The sequence below is a fragment of the Cricetulus griseus genome, chromosome 6 (assembly GCF_003668045.3).
Source record: "Cricetulus griseus strain 17A/GY chromosome 6, alternate assembly CriGri-PICRH-1.0, whole genome shotgun sequence".
Lineage (NCBI taxonomy): Eukaryota > Metazoa > Chordata > Mammalia > Rodentia > Cricetidae > Cricetulus > Cricetulus griseus.
The window spans coordinates 49,599,179-49,619,227 of NC_048599.1; the positions used below are offsets into that span (position 1 = coordinate 49,599,179).

General features: G+C 40.3%; 1 protein-coding gene across 3 annotated transcripts; it reads left to right on the top strand.

Annotated features, from left to right (window-relative positions):
- Positions 1 to 905: 905 nt before the first annotated feature.
- On the top strand, positions 906 to 19,459 carry Zc3h8 (zinc finger CCCH-type containing 8). Of its 3 annotated transcripts, none has more exons than XM_027421841.2 (10): positions 945 to 1,099; positions 1,365 to 1,557; positions 4,974 to 5,105; positions 9,205 to 9,439; positions 11,215 to 11,348; positions 13,279 to 13,401; positions 13,927 to 14,038; positions 14,894 to 15,003; positions 15,935 to 15,976; positions 18,931 to 19,459. In XM_027421841.2, exons 3-9 carry the CDS (start codon positions 5,100 to 5,102, stop codon positions 15,965 to 15,967), a joined length of 753 nt encoding a protein of 250 aa, XP_027277642.1. In that variant the 5' UTR covers positions 945 to 1,099; positions 1,365 to 1,557; positions 4,974 to 5,099; the 3' UTR covers positions 15,968 to 15,976; positions 18,931 to 19,459. The 3 variants fall into 3 exon arrangements, with proteins under 3 accessions (XP_027277640.1, XP_027277642.1, XP_027277641.1); XM_027421840.2 differs by having other exon boundaries at positions 4,974 to 5,070; XM_027421839.2 differs by lacking the exon at positions 1,365 to 1,557 and having other exon boundaries at positions 906 to 1,099; positions 4,974 to 5,070.
- The last annotated feature ends 590 nt before the right edge of the window (positions 19,460 to 20,049 follow it).

The following is a 20,049-nucleotide window of genomic DNA, read 5'->3' on the forward strand; positions in this document are numbered from 1 at the left end:
AAAATCATTCTCTTCATTTGTGGAGTGGACCATGGTTCATGCTAGGAATCAAATAATCCCTTCAGTTACAGCAGAGTCAGGTTTTTCTGTCGTGGCCCAGAACATAGTTTGAATTTTTCTTTCTATTTACATCCATTAAGCGACTCTCTGTTTTCCAAACACAGTCTATTTTCCTGTCTTTACAGTTCTCCTTGGAACATACATTTAACTCCAATTTCATCCCTTCCTCTGGAAATTATCTCAAGGCTGAGTTCACCCCTTCCGAGCTTTCCCAACCAGCTTGTGGTTCCCCTCTTCCGAATAGCCATTACACTTAGTACTTTCTAATGAACTTGCCTGCTTTAAATATATTTGTGTTTACTCTTCTATTGTAGAGGCCGGCTAAGTTTCTTTGTGTGTATTTAATTTTGTTTATTCACTTGTCAAATGTGTGTTTGAAAAGTACGAGAAACGGTGTGATTGCAGTCAGTGGGTTTCCACAAAATTGAAAGAAAACTGTAAAAAGGGCTGGAGAGATAGATGGCCACGCAGTTAAAGAGAACTTAACTGCTCTTGAGGAGGACCTGCACTTACGTGAATTCCCAGCACTCAAGTCAGGTGAGTCACAATAACTCCACAATCACTGGCCTCCGCGATCACTGACCTCTGCGGGCACCTACACTCATGTACACACACGCAAACACACTCGTACACCTAAAAACAATAATCTTCTTAAAAAAGAATTTATATATATGTATATATAAATGCTACTAGATTGCTGTACTAATAGGTATGCAAACCCGCAAGGCCGGCAGAGAAAGAAGCCGCGCATGCGCAACGCAGGCACTGAAGGCGCCCTAGTGAGGGCCGTGCGTGCGTCGTACGGGCGCGAGCCGGTGCCCGGGGATTGCGCGGAGTCGCGCCCAAGTGGCGCGTGCGTGGGGCGGAGCCTGCGGCCCTTGGCGCGACTCTAGGTTCTCCTTCGGCTCTGGTGGTTGCTCAGTAGCTGCTCGGCGTGGAGGGAGACGGTCCCCGTCTGAGTTATGGATTTTGAAAATCTTTTCTCAAAACCCCCCAATCCGGCCCTCGGTAAAAAACGTGTCGCCGACTCTGAGAAAAGGTGATCCACATGTTTTCGTCCTTTGCAGGGCACCGCCCGGGCTCCGCCCCCTCGCTCCTTCGGGAAGCCGCGAGCCTGGGCTAGCGCGTGGGCGGAGGCCGGAGCGGAGCGGTCGCGAGGGGAAGTGGGATGGAAGTCGGAGGGGGACCGGGGCGAGGACAGTGGCCGGGCAGCGGGAGGAGGCTCCGGCCTCTGCGAATCTGCCCCCAGGGGCCGGCTGCTCCCCTTGCACGTGCGCTTAACCTGTTTCCTGTCACTGTCTCAGCTCAGAGGCGGCTTTGCCCGGACTCCTGGTTCTTGAGAGTTTGAAGGATACAGAAACACTGCCCTGCCAGTGATCCCGAACCAAAAATCCCAGAATAAAGCAGCAAGCACCATTTCGGCTTAGTATTTCCGTTAAATTGGAAAAGCATGTTGTTAATGTCGTACCTAGCGCAGAGTGCAGACTTTCTGTACAGGTACCCATTCACTTTTCAGTCTTTCGAGTTGAAAGCGCGTCCCCACACTCCATCTTCTCTCCTAAACCCTTGTCTTGTATGTTCCTATCTTGCCTCAGTGGAAACTTGACACACATCCTTCACGAGTTTTTTTCCCCATCCTCAATACAGATACATTTCCAGTGCTGGGTCGGCCACACCTTCAATCCCAGCACTTGAGGGGCCAAGGCAGGCAGACCTTTGAATCTGAGACCAGTCTGGTCTACATAGCCAGTTGCAAGCCAGCCTGGGCTGCTACATAGTGAAACCCTATCTCAAGGGGAAAGGGAGTATGTGTTCACTTCTCTGTCTCTACCTTAGTGGGAACTATTACTCTAATTGGGCTACATCAAGGGCTTTACTGTGTGCTTCATGTGAAATATAGCCCCCACAGATGAGAATATTGAAGCATAGAGAGCCTAAGTCACCTGCTGAGATTGTATAGTGGGGGTGGCAGATCTAAGATTAAGGTGCTCCAGTAGTGTGACTTCAGTACGTAGGATTTCATCACCCAGCTTCTAAAGCACAATTAATCAGGAAAATTAGGTCCTATAGACACACTGTAAAGAAATGGACAGATTGCTTGCAGGTGATAACATTTAAGAACAACAGAAATGAATTGATAATTTTAACTTGTATGAGAACTGAGCAAGTTTTTAAAAATAGCTAATAGTTTGAGAATATATTAGGCAAAATACTTGTTTACTAGAATTTGGCTGAAATATGTAAAAGACACTTGGATTTGCCAAAAGATAGTTGAAGTATGGCATGGAAGTAAGGTATCTATTCATGTGCTGCTTTTTACTTTGGCTTTAGGTCTTTTTCAAGATTTTAGGTTTCTGTATTTTTCTCTCAGTTTATCTTTTGATTTTTGCCTGCAGTTTTTTCAGTGTATTGAAACACTTTGTTTTAATTTATTTTATATGTATGATTTCTTTTGCCTGCATCTATGTCTCTGCACCACATGTGTGCCTTGCCCTTGGAGGCCAGAAGAGAGCATTGGCTCCCATGAAACAGGTGTTAACCATGTTTGTTAACCATCATGTAGGTCCTCTGGAAGAGCAGCCAGCGCTCTTAACAACTAAGCCATTTCTCCGACCTGATAAGAGTGTGTGTGTACGATCTTGCAAGTGAGTCAGTCTTTAAGTTTCTGGCTTTTTGCTCATTATGGGAATACTCATTCATTTAAAGCAATTTTTAATGAGTTCCTGCTACATAAAACACATCATTCTAGGTCATGGTGATAGAACCATAAATGGAATGTAGAAAAGTACTAATGCTCATGAATTGTAATTGTGGTGGATGACAGATACATGGTATTAAAGATAATGGAAACCACAGGGCAAATGGAAACTGAGTGAGGAGTTAAGAAGTACTTGTGGAATAATGAGGATAGTGTAGATAGTATTCAAAGAAGACAGTTAAGGAAAAGCCTTAACGAAAGTCACCTGTTTGGTTGTTAAGGGCAGGAAGTTGGAGACTAGGATGTTGGAATCAGCTATATACAGATGATACTAGAAGCCAGGAGACTGAAAGACGTCACCAAGAATGAAAGTAGAGAAAGAAAGATGAGGACTGGCTTTGTTAAGAGTTGCAAAGATGAGGAGCCAAGTGAGGAGATAAAGAAGTAGCAACTGGGCATGGTGTCACACCTATAATCCCAGTCATAGGGAGGCAGAAGCAGATAGATTGGGGCCAGCCTGGTCTACATAGTGACACTGGTAGTTTGAATGTAGTTTGTCCCCATCAGCTCATAGGGAGTGATACTATCAGGAGATGTGGCTTTGTTGGAGTATATGTGGCCTTGTTGGAGGTCGTGTGTCACTGTGGGGGTAGGCTTTGAGGTCTCCTTTGCTCAAGCTACACCCAGTAACAGTTCACTTTCTGTTGCCTGTGGATCAGGGTGTAGAACTCTCAGCTCCTTCAACACCATGTCTGCCTGCATGCTTCCATATCCTGCCATGATGATAATGGACTAAACTTCTGAACCTGTAAGCCACCCCAATTAAATGTTTCCTTTCATAAGAATTGCTGTGATCCTGGTGTCTCTTCACAGCAATAGAAACCCTAACTAAGATCCCATTTTTTAAAAAAAGTAGCAGCAGCAATAGGGGAAAAGACAGGGACAGCTCAGTTCCACTGGAGCTGGCTTACTAGCTTATGGGTGAGTCAAGAAATAGGACTGAGAATCATGGCCCTTAATGGAACAGTGAAGCGGAGAGGGCAGGGTAGAATGACAGGGTGTGATTCAAGACACGGTTCTCCATTTCTGATGTTTTCTGTCCTTTCATCTTGGGTTGATTTTTCTGTTAAAGCAGCAGTTCTCAACCTTCCTAATGCTGCATCCCTTTAATACAGTCCCTTATGTTGTGGTGATCCCCAACCATAAAATTATTTTCATTGCTACTTCATAACTGTAATTTTGCAACTATTATGAACCATAATGGAAATAACTGATATGCAAGATATCTTATATGTGGCCCTGTGGAAGGGTTGGTTGTTACACACACACACACACACACACACACACACACACCCACCCACCCACCCACCCACCCCCCCCTGGCTGACCACCCACCCCCTGGCTGAGAACCAATGCTAGAGTATGCTCAGTAATTGCCTCACACAATGTCTACTCATGATCAGTTTCTCATGCCTGAGTCTGAAAAGAGTCTTCATCTTCACTTCGGGTGTTTGTCTCCTAACCTCCAAAAGCCTCCTGCACTGTACCTGGCATACCCTTCTCTTTTTATGCTCCTTTTGAATAATTCTTCCATATCGTTTCTGTTTAGAAAACCCCAAGTCTAACATAAGAACAAAGTGTTCTTTATATATGTACCTGTATTGTTTTTCTCGAAAGCAGCTAGGAAGCCCTTAGGAGGCAGGGACAACTCGTCTTTTTCATTGTTGTACCTGATGATATGAGGCCACAGCCTGACATGTGGCGAATACTTAGTATGTACTGAATGACTGGAATGGTGAGTGAGTGATGACGTGTGTGTGTGTGTGTGTGTGTGTGTGTGTGTGTGAAAATTCTTAAGCATTGAGATTATATAATGGAAAGTTTTCAGTTTTATAGGTTGTGTATACATATTAACATTTACTGGCCATCATCATCATTGCATTGTTGTTATTCTGAGACAGAGCCTCACTATGTAGCCCTGGCTAGCCTAGAACTTGCTGTGTAGAGCATACTGGCCTCAAACAGATCCACCCTTGCCTCCTGAGTGCTGGGATTAATGGACTGCACCACTATACCTGGCCTATATTGCTGTTTTTTATTAATGTTTTTGTTATAGAGTATTTTGAATAGTCTTCGAATTTGCAGTTTATCTTAACCCAAGCAATGCGTTTTAACGTAATAAACACTTTTGTGTTATTTGTTATTTTCGATGCAGAATTGATGATGAAGTACATGGTGCTGAAGTTGAAGAAACACAGACAGAGAAAGTAAAATGGAAAGCAAAGCGGAACTGTGAGCCAAATCCCAAGAAAGTAAGGTTCAGCTGGACAGACAGCTTTGGATGGATGTGAGAACATGAGGGACCCTGTTTGTCTCGTTGTATCCAGCATTTGGGGCCCAGTTACTTTGGTCAAGGAAACTCAGAATCATCTTTCAATAACTTTCTTACCTTGTGGCTTGAACTCCCTCACCATCAGATGGAGAATGTACCAGTGTTATAACAAGATCGATTTCCCATTTCTGAAATGGACTGTAAACTGTTTTTGAAAAGTTTCTTTCCTATCAAATTAGATGTAAAATCTACATGTCTGACTCACTACTTAAGCAGCCTCAGTAATTACTAACTTAAAACCCAGATTAGTGTGTAGCAGGATATAAACATGGCAGCATGAACAAACAAAATGTATTATCCTGTAGTTCTTGGGCTGAGAGCAAGGTGTTGGCAAGGTGGTTCCTTCTGGGATGTGTAAGGAGGGATCTGTTCCAGACCCCTCTGGTGCTTTTTGGTTTTCCATGACTCTAGAAAGCATCCTGACCTCCTGTGCAATGACCTGACTTCCAAATAGGCCCCCTTCTGAAGGACTCAAGACTTACACATAAGAATTTAGAGTCGGGGGCTGGAGAGATGGCTCAGAGTTTAAGAGAACTGACTGCTCTTCCAGAGGTCCTGAGTTCAATTCCCAGCAACCACATGGTGGCTTACAACCATCTATAATGAGATCCGATGCCCTCTTCAGGCATGCAGGGATACATGCAGACAGAATGTTGTATACATAATAAATAAATCTTTAAAAAAAAAAATTTAGAGTCAGGGAGACTCATGTTCAGTCCATCACAAAGTGAATAAGCTCCTCTCTTTGTGAAGTTATTTTTTGGCAGGGAGGCAGTAAATGCTAATGTATTACCTAAGAATATGTTCATATTGGCAATGTAAGGCACAAATGGGCTTTATAAAAAGATCCAAGAGAGATGATACAGCTGGCATGGCATCATTGTCTCCTGGGGAAGGCTCTAAGCTACCACATAAATACTGTCTTTGCATGTGTAGCTGCCAAGCATAAGAACCTAGGCTGAAGCCGGGAGGCAGATACAGGCAGATTTCTGTGAGTTCGAAGCCCGCTTAGTCTACAAAGCTACACTGAGAAACCCTGTCTTGGAAAAAAAAACAAAAACAAAAACAAAAAAGAAATAAAAACAAAAGAACCGAGGCTGACATCCTGAAACTGCAGCTTTATTATCCCACAGGGGTAGTGCCCACAGTTCACAATCTGTGTACTGCCTCTCTAGTAGATAGACAGATAGAGCATTGTATCTTAACTAATTTCCAAGGAAGTTATAGGAAAAGATAGACACCCAGGTTATCCTCAGCCCAGGCTTTTCAGATACTAATATAAATATATATAGGGTTATGGCTAACTTAGTTGGGTACTCAGGTAAGAACTGCAGGTCCAGAAAAGAGTATTCCTGCCTCCTTCCTCTGTGTTAGCCCCTGAGATGAGCAGTTCTAGCTTGTATACTGGTTGCTTCCATGCTCTTTACAGTTTTACTGCTTATGTGGTCATCCCTAAGATTACAGTTTAAAATCCATACATCTAGTGTATGCTTGCTATCTTTATGGAAGTGCAGTAGTCCATCATTTGAACATAGAACACCCTATGTGGATAGGTCCTGGGTTTGCTTTTATTAGCACTGCTATGACATTCTTTCACTTATATCATGCATGTGCACTCTGCATTGTCCTGGGAGAGATGATGCTAGATCCTCACACATGAACATCATTGCTGTTGTATTAATACTTAATTGTGTCAGAAAGTGGTTATACCGGTTTTTATTCCAATACCATGGATGAGAAGGACTATGTGGCTCTGTCTGAGGATGCCATGACAGCCCTTTCCCCATGTGAATTTTCTGTTTACTTCCACTTGTTCTAGTCTTTCTGTCCTCCTTGCCTTCATTGAGATTACCTGTTTTGCTATTATTATTGTTTTCTTACAGTTCTTTACGAGTAGCTTTTGGTTGTCATTCCTGTATGTTATGTGTCACAGATACCTGCTCATGTTAGTTGTTTTTTTATCCAGTGATAAGTGGTTTTAAGAATGTATATTTAGTCCTTTGTGTATTGATGAACATATATTACCTTCTAAAGCTTTGTTTTACCTTTTACATTGAAATTTATAATCACGATGGGGTGCAGGCAACCTATTTCTTTACTTTGTTATTATCATACCTAATTGTTTGAGGACCATTCATTTATCAGTAAGGTGCTGTCTTGTCCCTGTGGTTTTACATTGTCAATTTTGTTAAAATCAAGTGTATATGTTCAGTTTTCTCAACTATCTGTTCTTGTCCTCTGAATTATCTGTTCCTTTCCTAGTACTTAGAGTTAATTATTGCAGTTTTATAATGATTTGGTGTTGTATTAGCAAGTCCTGGCATCTTTGTTTGTTTTCTTTGAAGTGTTTTATTTATTTATTTTTTTTGAGTTTGGTTTTTTAAAACAGGGTTTCTTTGTGTAGTCCTTGTTATTCTGGAACTTACTCTGTAGACCAGACTGGCCTCAAATTCAGGGATCTGCCTGTTTCTACCTCTCAAGTGCTGGGTTTGAAGGTGTGCACCAAACCACACCTGACTTGTCTTAGCTATTCTGAGCCATAGGCCTATCTATGTAAATTTAAAGTCAGTTTGTTGGGTACCACAGAAAGTCTTGGTAGGATTTTCATTGGGAATGTGTGAAATTTATAGATAATTTAGAGGGGAATTGGAATATTTAGAATAGTGTACAGTCTTTGTCCTGAATTTTTCTAAGCATTTTCTAAGCTTATTGTGTATGAGCGTTGGCAGAAGCTTATGTGTGTGGAAGTATGTGAATGTGTGTGTGTGTCTAATTATGTACGCATATGTGAATACATCTGTAGGCCAGTGGTTGATATTGGCTATCTTCCTCAGTTCTCTATTTTTTTGAGACGGGTCTCTGAACCTTGAGTTCATTGATGTAGTTGGGTTGGCTATCCAGTCAACTCCAGGGATCTGTCTGTCTCTACTCACTAGTGCTGTCTCCTAGGGCTACAGATGAGGCTACCAGACCAGCTTTTACATGGGTACTAGAGATCTGAACTTGAGTTCTTGTGCCTGCATAGCAGGAACTTTACTGACTGAATCATCTCCCTAGTCCTTCGTGTGTGTGTGTGTGTGTGTGTGTGTGTGTGTGTGTGTGTGTGTGTGTGTGTGTGTTTGTGGTGTGTGTGTGTGTGTTTGTTTGTGGTGTGTGTGTGTGTGTGTGTGTGTGTGCATGCATTTGTGCGGTTTGCCCTTCAAAGCTAGAAGCATCAGATTCCTCTGGAGCTGGAGTTACAGGTGTAAGCTGCTGGACATGGTACTAGGAGCTAAACTTGGGTCTTCTGGAAGAGTGCTATGTGCTACTAACCACTGAGCCATTTCTCCAGCCCATTTTTAATTCTGCAAAAATTTTCAGGTGTTTAAAAAAAGAGTGTAGAGAATGCTATATGAAACCTATGTACCCATCATACAAATGCAATAATAGTCAATTAATGGCCTGTATTGCAGTCTCTCTCTCTCTCTCTCTCTCTCTCTCTCTCTCTCTCTCTCTCTCTCTCTCTCTGTGTGTGTGTGTGTGTGTGTGTGTGTGTGTGTGTGTGTGTATGTGTGATATTTTGATTGTATTTTGATGTTCCTGAGACTGATAATTTTTTTTTTAAATCTACTTTTGTTTTGTTTTTTGTTTTTTTGAGACAGGGTTTTACTGTGGCTTTGGAGCCTATCCTGGCACTCGCTCTGTAGACCAGGCTGGCCTTGAACTCACAGAGATCCACCTGCCTCTGCCTCCTGAGGGCTGGGACTAAAGGCATGTGCCACCACTGCTCGGCTAAACTTTGTTTTGAAATCAGAGGGTGAAGCTAGCTACTAGCTGACCAAAATCAACCATATAGGTTTTGGAGGGCTGAGGACAGATAGACACAGGAAGTATTAGGACAGAGCTCAGAGGGGGTCTTGGCCCTTTTGGATGGAGGATTGAGAGAGACAGGAGGTCACTGGTCGCTTCGCTGCTGCTTCTCTGATCGTTCAGATTCTTACCCCTCTATCTGATTCGGAGTTCTTATTGATAAAGAATAATTAAGTAAACACATCATCTTTTCATCTTTACTTAGTTTAAGCACCTTGGAAACTCTACAGCATCACCAAAGAGTTTGCCACGTATAAAATCGAGAAGTAAGGACTATGACCCGTACAGTGATGGTGAGACCTGCAGTCAGGAATCAGAAGATAATTTTGACAAAGAGCTTCAGCAATACATACAAGCCAAAGAAATGGCAAATGCTGCTCAACCATCACTACTTCCTGAAGAATCTGTGAAAAAAAAGGGAGCAGAAGACACCCAGCAGAGTAAGTGATAAACTGTTTTATCACTTAGAGTTTGTATGCAGCAGTTGTCATGGTTGTCTGTATTTAGTGTTTTTTTTACCTGCACTTTATCTTATGGTGAGAAGGTGACTTTTGTTGCTCTTTATGCCAGATACGAACTTGTTTGATGTGAGACATAACCTGAGACTTGGTTGCTTGATATGTAGGAGACACTGGCAGCTGCTGGCAGGTTATCAAAGTCTGAATCACTGGCTTCTGTATGTATGAAGGTTGGGCTGTGCCTGCTTATATGGCCCTTGTTTAAAGAATTGACTGCTGGATGATTGTGTATAAGTCTATATATTTTTAAGTGCTGGGGTTGATCACCCAGGACTCATGTGTATTAAGGGTACATTCTACCACAGAACTATATCCCCAGCATAGAAATGTATTTCTTTTTAAAATCTTTTTAAATTTTAAATTGAAATGTACTACTTTAAATTATTACAATAGAATTTAGCCATAGATATGAGGACACATAACAATCTGTAAATGAGGGGTTTTTTGTTGTTGTTGTTGTTGTTGTTTTTGAGACAGGGTTTCTCTGTGGCTTTGGAGGGTATCCTGGAACTAGCTCTTGTAGATCAGGCTGGCCTCAAACCCAGAGATCCTCCTGTCATTGCCTCCCAAGTACTGGGATTAAAGACATGCCATAACTTCCCAGCATAAATGAAATTCTTAATGCTTTCCATTTACTGTGATTTCCTCCAAGTATTTCTTCTATTCAAGATGCAGCTATAGGTAAATTTAGTGTATATGGAATGTTTTCTTTTTTGGCACTTGTGAGTATGTGCGTGCATGTGTGAGATATTTTGTGATGGGATCTCATGTAGTCCAGGTAGTCTGAAACTTGCTATGTAGTTGAAGATAACCTGGTACCTCTCATTCTCCAATCCCAGTTTCCTCAGTGTGAGGCTTACAGTTGTCTTACTTGGCTGTATATTGCTGTGAGAAAACACCATGACAGCACCTTGTGGAAGAAAGGGTTTATCTCATATTATACTTCCAGGTAACAAGCAGTCCTTTACTGAAAGAAGCCACAGCAAGGACACAGAGGTGGGAAATGAAGCAGAGACCATGGAGGGGTGCTCTTTGCTTGCTTGCTCCCTGTGACTTGTTCAGCCTGCTTTCTTATACCATCCAGGTCCACCTGTCCAGGGTGGCACCACCCACAGTGAGCTGGGCTCTCACATTAGTTATTAATCAAGAACATGCCCTGTCTGGAGGCCATCTGTTGGAGTCACCAGTTAAGATGTCCCTTCCCAAATAATTCTAGTTTATGTCAAATTGACAAAAAAAAAAAAAAACAAAAACAAAACAAAAAACAACAAACTAGCTAGCACACAAGTATGTGTTGTCATCCTCAGCTCTGACACATTTTCAAAAGAAAATCTACAATATATGAGATCATTTTAAACCACTCTAGCTTTTTTCTACAGATGTTGTGGCAGTTGTAGTTAGATAGGTTGATTGCTGATGTCTTCAGAATGTTCTGGTCTCTGGTGTGCAAGACTGATTTAATTATCTTGCTTTTCCCTCCCATCCAGCACTTCTTTTCAAAACAATGCATTTGAAATTAGGATATCAGAATTCTCTGTTTGCTTCTTAATAGCAAAGCTTCTAGAGAGTCAGGTCACTGTCCTACCCATTTTCCTTCACTGAGGTGCAGGTTCCCCGAATTATAAGGCCTATTTCTGAAGGTTAAACTGATATCATACCTTTATGCTATTTTAAAAAATGAACTTGTTTGTTTTTAGCTGCCAAACAGAAAAATAAAAAATCTAAAGCTGGTCACAAGAAAGTTAAACAGAAGAAGATGAAGCGAAAGTGGCCTGGCACTGGGGACAAAGGGCCGAATGTTTCCCTCAAGAACAGTGTATCCCAGAAAAAGGTAAAAAGAGCTGTGCTTGTAGGAGGATGCCCACATGCTTCCTGGTTTTTATCTTTCACCTCAGTTTCAAGAAGTGCTCAGTGATGTGGAGAGGCAGGAGCATCCCACTCATCAGGGTTATGTTGACTTGGTGGTCTTTCTTCTTAACCACTGCTTCCTGCCCTCTCAGCATGGGCTGCCAGCGCCCATCTTTAGCCTCAGGGATTTCCCTGTTGGTCCAGAATACAGGTGTACCAGCCCTTTGGTCTCTGTGTGTTGGACCATCACTAACTGTAGTAAACTGGAGTGGGGCAGAAGGAAAGAGCCTTGGAGGCAGTTGAAAGGCCAAATAGTCTTGCACAGCTGATATATTACAGCCCCCCAGGCTTTGGGCTGATTCCTTCTGGAATTACAAACAGCTATTTCTGAGTACTTATCTTACCAGATCTTCCAGTCCTGCTCCTGGTTCTTTGACTGTGCTTTGTAAGTGTTCTTCCTTGACATGCATATGCACTCAGCATAGGATAATAAGTGACTGCTCTTCTTAAGACCTTTAAACTGAATGGCAGGCTTTTTACTCAGCTTAGTCACGGGGTCAAGAGTTTGGAGAGGTTAAAATACTAGAATACAACGTATTACCTAAATATGGTTGTGGATGCCTTGTCCCTACTGCTTTGGAGTGGTAGCAGGAGTTCGAGACCATCCTGGGTAACAGACAGTGAGATTCCATATCAATAAAAGGGAGGAGGAATACCAAATGTTAAAGATTGAAATAAACTGCTGGGCGTTGGTGGCGCACACCTTCAATCCCAGCACTCGGGAGGCAGAGGCAGGTGGTTCTCTGTGAGTTCAGGCCAGCCTGGTCTACAGAGTGAGTGTCAGAATAGGCTCCGAAGCTACACAGAAAAACCCTGTCTTGAAAAACAAAGCAAAACAAAAAAAGATTGAAATAAACTTACATGAGAGCTGTCTCTTTATACATATTTTGCAAATGGGGAATCTAAACTCAGTTCAGATCACTGCTGCTTGCACACAGGGCTAAGCCAGGGCTGCACTTTTTTCCTCCCCCTCTTCTGAGTCTTAACATTGGCTCTGATGATTCTTCACCCAGAACTGACATGAAGAGCAAGTTCTAAACATGTTAGGCTCTCACAGCATAATGATCTAAAACCAAAGATTTGAGCTGAAATACACGTATGATTTTTATGGTCTTAATAAATCAATAACTTGGTATTTTTGCCAAACAGGCCTCTTAGGAGATGGGTTAGCTCCTTAATTGCATATACCATATTCGAAAAACTGTGTTTATTACTTAGGCACACAGAAGCGTTATGCTCTGTCTGTCACAAGTTAACACATTAAAAATAGTTTTTGTTTCTAAAGAGCTAAAACAGATTTTAAGGCTCTCATTTCTTTTTTAAATATTAAGCTGTAAAACTATCATTGGAACTAGAGTGTTTTTGGTGCTTCTTGTTTATCATGAGTCCCAGCTTTGTTTCCATAATCCTAAAGCTTTCTATTGTAGACTTTTTATTACAAATAACATTCTTTCCTTTTTTAGTTTTTTAATTCATTTTTATAAAATAAGGACAAAGTACAATAAGATATTCAAATTTTACAAACACTACTACTCAGTGGTTGAATGCTGTTGAAACCAATGAACACTTATTTTATGAACTGATATACTACAGTCCAACTTTAAAGCTCTTTTAGGAGAGACATGTTTTTGAGCCAGGTTCTTGCTGTATAGCTCAGGCTGGCCTTGAACTTGTAACCCTGCTTTGTCTTTGGAATGCTGAGATGACACATGTGTCACCATGCCCAGCTAAAAGAAAAGAGGCACATTCTAATGTATTAAAGTAGCTTAAAGCAATTTTGTAAAACAGAATGAAATACTTAATTTTTTCTCCTTTTTTTTTTTTTTTTTTTTTTGGTTTTTTGTTGTATAAAGATGGATGAACCTGAAGAGAAGCAGCCTCGTGTAAGGATGAGTCAAGGCTTCATCAATCAGCACACGGTGGAACGTAAGGGGAAGCAAGTGTGCAAATACTTTCTTGAAAGGAAATGTATTAAGGTATGAGTGTGTTAACAAAAACACACTACACTGTGTTTATGGCATAAGTCTATGAGAACTGCTGTCTCTGTTTGAGCCTTTTAAAAACATACCTCTAAAATTTTAAAAACTTGCTCTTGGAAAAAGTTTAATTAGGAAATTAGTGATATGCCACTTTATGCTTTTAAAGGTAATTTACTAAAGATGTTTAAGAATTTTTAAAAGTTCAGCATGTTGAGCCGGGCGTTGGTGTTGCACGCCTTTAATCCCAGCACTCGGGAGGCAGGTGGATCTCTATGAGTTCGAGACCAGCCTGGTCTTCAAGAGCTAGTTCCAGGACAGCCTCCAAAGCCACAGAGGAAACCCTGTCTCGAAAAACAAAACCAAAACAAAACAAAACAAAAAAATGTTCAGCATGTTGTCATATGCTGAGGCACTAGCTTGTCAGGACTCTTTCTGGACTGGCTTGCTCATTTGAAGTTTAGTAGAAGTTAAGTTGCAAAGGTCTAACTGTGATTGATAACTTGTGTTTATTCTTACCCCCAGGGAGACCAGTGTAAGTTTGATCATGATGCAGAGATAGAGAAGAAAAAGGAAATGTGTAAGTATTATGTACAAGGGTACTGCACCAAAGGAGAGAACTGCCTGTATTTGCATAATATCCTTTATCACAAGATTCCCTTCTTATAACATGAACATTTAAATAAACCATAGCTGTTGCTTTAACAAAGTGTTCTAAGCCCAAGTTGATATCAAAGTGATTGCATTGTATACACTTTTACATAAGAAAGAAAGGGACCCTTCAGAAAACCTCCTAAATATAAGTCTGTTCGGTTCAGCCTGTGTAGTAGAAGGTTCATGAGACCAGGTCAGGCCCCGGAAGATGTCAGTTTCTGTTGTGATCATGTCTTATTGAGTCTGTATTCATATAGAAAAAGAGATATTTTATAGAGGTTCCCTTAATTTGAAAGGTAGCTTTAGTTCTAATAGCACAGACTTGTTAAAAAAAAAAAAAAAAAAAAAAAAACATGAAATACAGGCACTTAAGGTAATAGCACCATTGATCACACAAAAGTTGTTTCTTTATAGTCATATATCATAGAATATCAGATTCTAACTTGATATTTTCTGGATAACAATGTTATATAAATTAGTTCTACTTTAACAAACATAATGCATTAAAAAAAAAAATCCAGATTTGTAGAACATCCTGATTGTTATCATTGACTTTAATTTACCCCATCCTCAAAGAACATTTTAAAATAACCACATCTCTCAAGGAATTAAAATACATTTCTTTCATCTGTGAATGAAACCTGTGGCCTATTATGAGAATATATATGAGGGAGAAAAAAATTGTCTTTCTAAAATGAGGCCTTTTATTGTCTCATATTTTAAATAGGAAACTCAGTGATTTTACTGGTAGAAAGATTTTAGAGGAAAAGTATTATTAAATTAATATTGAATTATTTCAGTTGAATTAAAATTGTTCTTTCCCTTAACACTGTGCTACATGAATACCCTTGCAAGTTTTATCACACAGGAACAAAATGTTATCAGGGTGATCACTGTAATTTTTCTCATGCTCCGCTGACTGCAGAAACACAAGAACTGTTGGCTAGAGTAAGTACTGTGGTTATTTTGTTTTTCTTTTTTAAAAGAATATGTTTGGACCAAGGATAACATTTGAAAAAAGAGAGAGAGCTTCATGGGCTAGTATATGATAATCTAAGTTTACTTAGGTTTGGAAAATTATTTTTATCTTATTGTCACTAAAAGGAAAATTAATATCCATTAATAGTATGAATTAGAATGTTCTTAAATTCACTATTATTCTAGATTTACAATTTTTATGGTTTACTATGTGTGTGTGTGTGCAGATTTCTGGCATTCAGAAAAAACTCTTACAGTTGGTTCTTTCATGATGTGGGTCCATAGGATCAAACTCACCTGGCAGCAACCACTTTTACTCACTGAGGCATCACTTTACCCTGGTTGGCAACTTAAATAGCTGTTTTAGATCAAGACAAGCAAAGGAAATAGAGGCATAGCATAGTCCTCTTGTTACAAGCTCAGAAGGAAATCCAAAGTCATTGCTGACAAACATTTTAGCTACATCAACAACTGGCCATGTAGTTTGTCTTCTGATATTCTTAGTCTCTGAGAAAAGGTTTTTGTGAAGTTACGGTTGTTAACATTCTCTTCCCATAGATTAGGTAAGGATAGTGTCTCCAAATTTAAATTTAAATAAAATGTGGAAATTAAAAAATAATCCTAAAACTGCCTGCAGCAAAAGTGCCCTGAGCATAGGCCAGTATGAGAAAGGGAAGTACTTATTGGTAGACACTTTTATGTCTAAAATAGAGAAGGTGTCTATGGAACTAGAAATCATGCCAATACTTACTTATGTGAAATGAGGTTTTTATTTCTTGTTGTAGTACCGCATGCTGTTGGATCTAATGTTGTTAGAACCATTTGAGAAGTATAAGATAGGACAGTGTACATAGTAGGTGTTAATGATTTTTTTTTAATTCACATTTTCTTTGTTGTTTAGGTTTTGGATACTGAAAAGAAGTCATGTAAATAGACTAAAAAGGTAAAAGTGACTCTGCTAATGTTCTTATTCTCTGAATCATGTCTTGAAATTGAGATAACAGCTTTAATAGAGGTTTTTCTGTCTTTTTCAATGAAAGCATCTTTTCCTTCCTTCCTCAATAAAAATATGTGCATACCTGCTTCTCTAGTTTTGCCTGTCATGTGTTTTTTAAAATTCTCCTCTTGAGTTCTGTCTGTCCATCTGTCTGATTTTTGAGATAGGTTCTATGTAGTCCTGGCTGTCCTGGAACTTGCTGGTCTTAAACTCACAGAGATCCACCTGCCTCTACCTTCTGAGTGCCAAGATTAAACATACGCACTACCACACCTGGCCCTATATAACATTTTATTTTATGACTGTGTTATGATTAGATGTCATTAATGGAGCTTTAGACTATTGTCAGTTTTTGGAATGCACATTGTTACTGTAACTCTTTATAAATATCTCTTGCTATAATTTGCAGTTACTCAGGGTCTGTACCAAGGAGTAGAATTAATGGATTGGTTTAAGGTAACACAATTTTTCTAAAGTGTTTTGTAACAGTTTACATTTCTATAAGTCAGAGAATTTCTGTCCCATACTTGTTAATACTTTGTATTTTAATTTTTCCCCAAACTTAGTGGATGTAAAAATGGTGTCCCATAGCTTATTTGCATGAAATACAACATCTTCAGCCTACTGGCCAAAGGGTTCTGTTTATCCTTTTGCATTGTTTTTATATGTTCCTCATCCTTTGTGAAGAGTGTTGGGTCATTTCCCATTTTGTAAGGTGTCTTTCTTTTTATCTTTTGTTTTGGTTTTGGTTTTTCAAGACAGGCTTTCTGTGTATAACAGCCTTGGCAGTCCAGAAACTAGCTCTGTAGACCAGGCTGGCCTCTGATATATAGAGTTCTGCCTGCCTCTGACTCCCGAGTCCTGGGATTAAAGGTATATGTCACAATGCCCAGCTTTTTTTGAGGTAGGGTCTTGCCATGTGTTACTCTTTTCCAATGTTTTAGTTATTCAAGATCTTTTAGATTCAGATTCTATATATGATTTATTTTTTATTTTTATTTATTTATTTAATTTTTGAGATGGGATTTCTCTCTGTAGCCTCCCAAGTACTAGGAGTAAAGGCATGCACCACCACTGCTTGGCCTATATGTGAATTTGGTTTTTTGGTTTTTTTTTTTTTTGGTTGTTGTTTTTCGAGACAGTGTTTCTCTGTGGCTTTGGAGGCTGTCCTGGAAGACAGCCTGGTCTGTAGATCAGGCTGGTCTCCAACTCACAGAGATCTGCCTGCCTCTGCCTCCCGAGTTCCGGAATATATATATATATATATATATATATATATATATATATATATATATATATATTTTTTTTTTTCCCCCTTAAATAGCTGTTTATTGGCAGTGGGCTGGATGGGATGGCAGAATTAGCATTCAGAGACAACACCACACACCAGTCACGAGGGCAGCAAGAGTGATGGGAAAGAGCCTGAAGGCCCCCTCTTGAACACAAGTGGGTAGGCAGGGGCCTGGAGTGTTGATGGGGCAGCCAGCCTTAGATCACCTCTGGTTAGTAGGCATGGTTAGAGATGAAGAGAGATTCACTGGCTGCAGCTCCAGACTGACCACTTGGGGTATACTTTCCTTGACAAGCAAGGCTGTTGGCCAGGGTTCTCTTGATGTACTCCTCCTGGGCAGCCTTCAGATTCTCCTTCTTCCCACCCCACCCAGCCTATATTTTTAAGAAATTTATTTCAATGGGCAGTGGTGACTCACATCTTTAATCCCAGCACTTGGGAGGCAGAGGCAGGTGCATCTCTTTGAGTCCAAGGACAGCCTGATCTACAGAGCAGTTCGAGAACAGCTGGGACTACAATGAGAAACCCTGTTTCAAAAAAAAGGAAAGAAAAAAAACTTTCTTTCTTCCCTTTTTGTTTCTCTCTCTCTCTCTCTCTCTCTCTCTCTCTCTCTCTCTCTCTCATTCAAATATCTATTTGTAACTTGATTGCGTTGAACATGAGGATTGCTTTGGGTAATAATAACAACAGTATTGTCTTCATATTTGTGAGCCTTTTATTGTTTATTTACTATGCATGAGTCTTTTGCTTGAATGTATGTCTTTGTCCTGCACTCATGCCAGGTACCCACAGAGTTTAGAAGAGGATGTTGCATCCTCTGAAACTGGGTTTATATGTAGTGAGCTGCTGAATGAGTGGTGGGAATCAAACATGGGTCCTCTGTCAAGAACAAGTGTTCTTCACCATTGAGCCAACCCTCCAGCCTCCACATTGTGAAATTTTTGATGTAATCATAAATGGGTTCTTAAATCTCTATTCAACTCTCTTATTGTTGATATAGTTTTGTTTTTGTTGTTGTTGTTCTTGAGATGGTGTCTTTCTATGTGGTCCTGGCTGTCAAAGAGCTCCCTGTGTACACCAGGTTGTTCTTGAACTCACAGCTTCGCCTGCCTCTGCCTCCTAAGTGCTGGATTAGAGGGTCAACGTAGCTTTATTTATTTATTTATTTATTTATTTATTTAGTAGCTTTATTTATTTATCTACTTATTTATTTATTTTTGGTTTTTCGAGACAGGGTTTCTCTGTGGCTTTAGAGTCTGTCCTGTAACTCATTTTGTAGACCAGGCTGGCCTCGAACTCGCAGAGATCCGCCTGCCTCTGCCTCCTGAGTGCTGGGATCAAAGGCTTGCACCACCAACGCCCAGCGAATATAGCTTTCTTAAAAATGTGGTTTTGTTTTTTTCTTTTTCCATGTTTTCTGGATTTTGGTTCAGTTCTAGCCTTTTTTTAAAGAATCTTCCCATTTAAATTCAGGGTGTTCCTTCCATTTTCCCCAAGAAGAATATCTAACTCATTTTGGATTTTATGTTTTCTTCTTGCTACACAGATGGTTTGGGGGGTGATTAAGTTGGTAATTTTCACAAGCTGATGTGTTTATTCTCTTCTGCAGCTTGTATAGAGGACAAATCTATTCCTGGTCAAGACTTTTGAAGACTGGCTAGCGACTTGGAATAGTTCGGAGGTTCCTCAGTTAATGCACCTTCCTGTGTGGTTGTGATCACGTGCAGCTCCCAGACCTAGCACTCAAGTGAAGTGTGGCTCTGCACTGGGAAGCTCCAGCTCCTGGGACACGAGGAGCACAAGCATGCTGGCTGGTGGTGGATGCTGTGCTGTGCTAGGTTGCAGAAGTCTCTTCCAGTCGAGATTTCCATACAGTTTGTACAAGCACAACAGAGGCAGAGAGGGGTTAAATGAGGGTGGGAGAAGTATGGGAAGGATGACGAGAGAGAATTGCCGGGGGACAGTTACATCTCTACGTGTCATTAAATACTTTGCACAACATTTTGAACAATAATTCAAAGTTCCATTTTATGGTTTAGCATAGAATACGGTTTTGTGATCTTTTTAAAAACAATTTTCTCCTGGATATCTGTTTTTTATTATCCCTGTTATAAATAAAGTGCAATAATATCTCTTGCTATGGTGTTTTCATACTTGATGCTCTTACCTTGGGCCAGTGAGCGCTCTGCAGGTAAATGTGCTTGTTGTGCAAGTTTGATAACCAGTTTGACCCTCAGATTCCATGGTGGAAAGAGGGAGCCGGCTTCAGAAAGTTGTCCTCTGGCCTCCATGTGTATGTCATGGCACATACGTGTCTATACTCACATTTGTCATGCGTGTGTGTAAACAACACACAAATAGTATTTTTTTTTAAAGAATCTTTCTTGTTGGCTCATAAACAGTGGTCACATTATGTACTTGTATAAAATATAAATGTTGTGAGTTTCAGGATGTTTTGAACACAGCATATAACATTTTCCAAATATAGATGAAATTCTAAGTATGTATTTTATACAATGGAATGCATGCTATTAGACAAATACCCTAAGACTTACTGTTTAGCACCTCTCTGATATACAGAGTTCATCATTCTATCAACTACTTAGATACCTGTTGAAAATACCAGCTAAGGTTATTTTGGTTGTAATGGGAGACTACCAAATCAAGAAAGTGATTGCTCATGCTCAAGGGTCAAAGAAGGGAGGACACTGGAATAGATCCCTGGAAG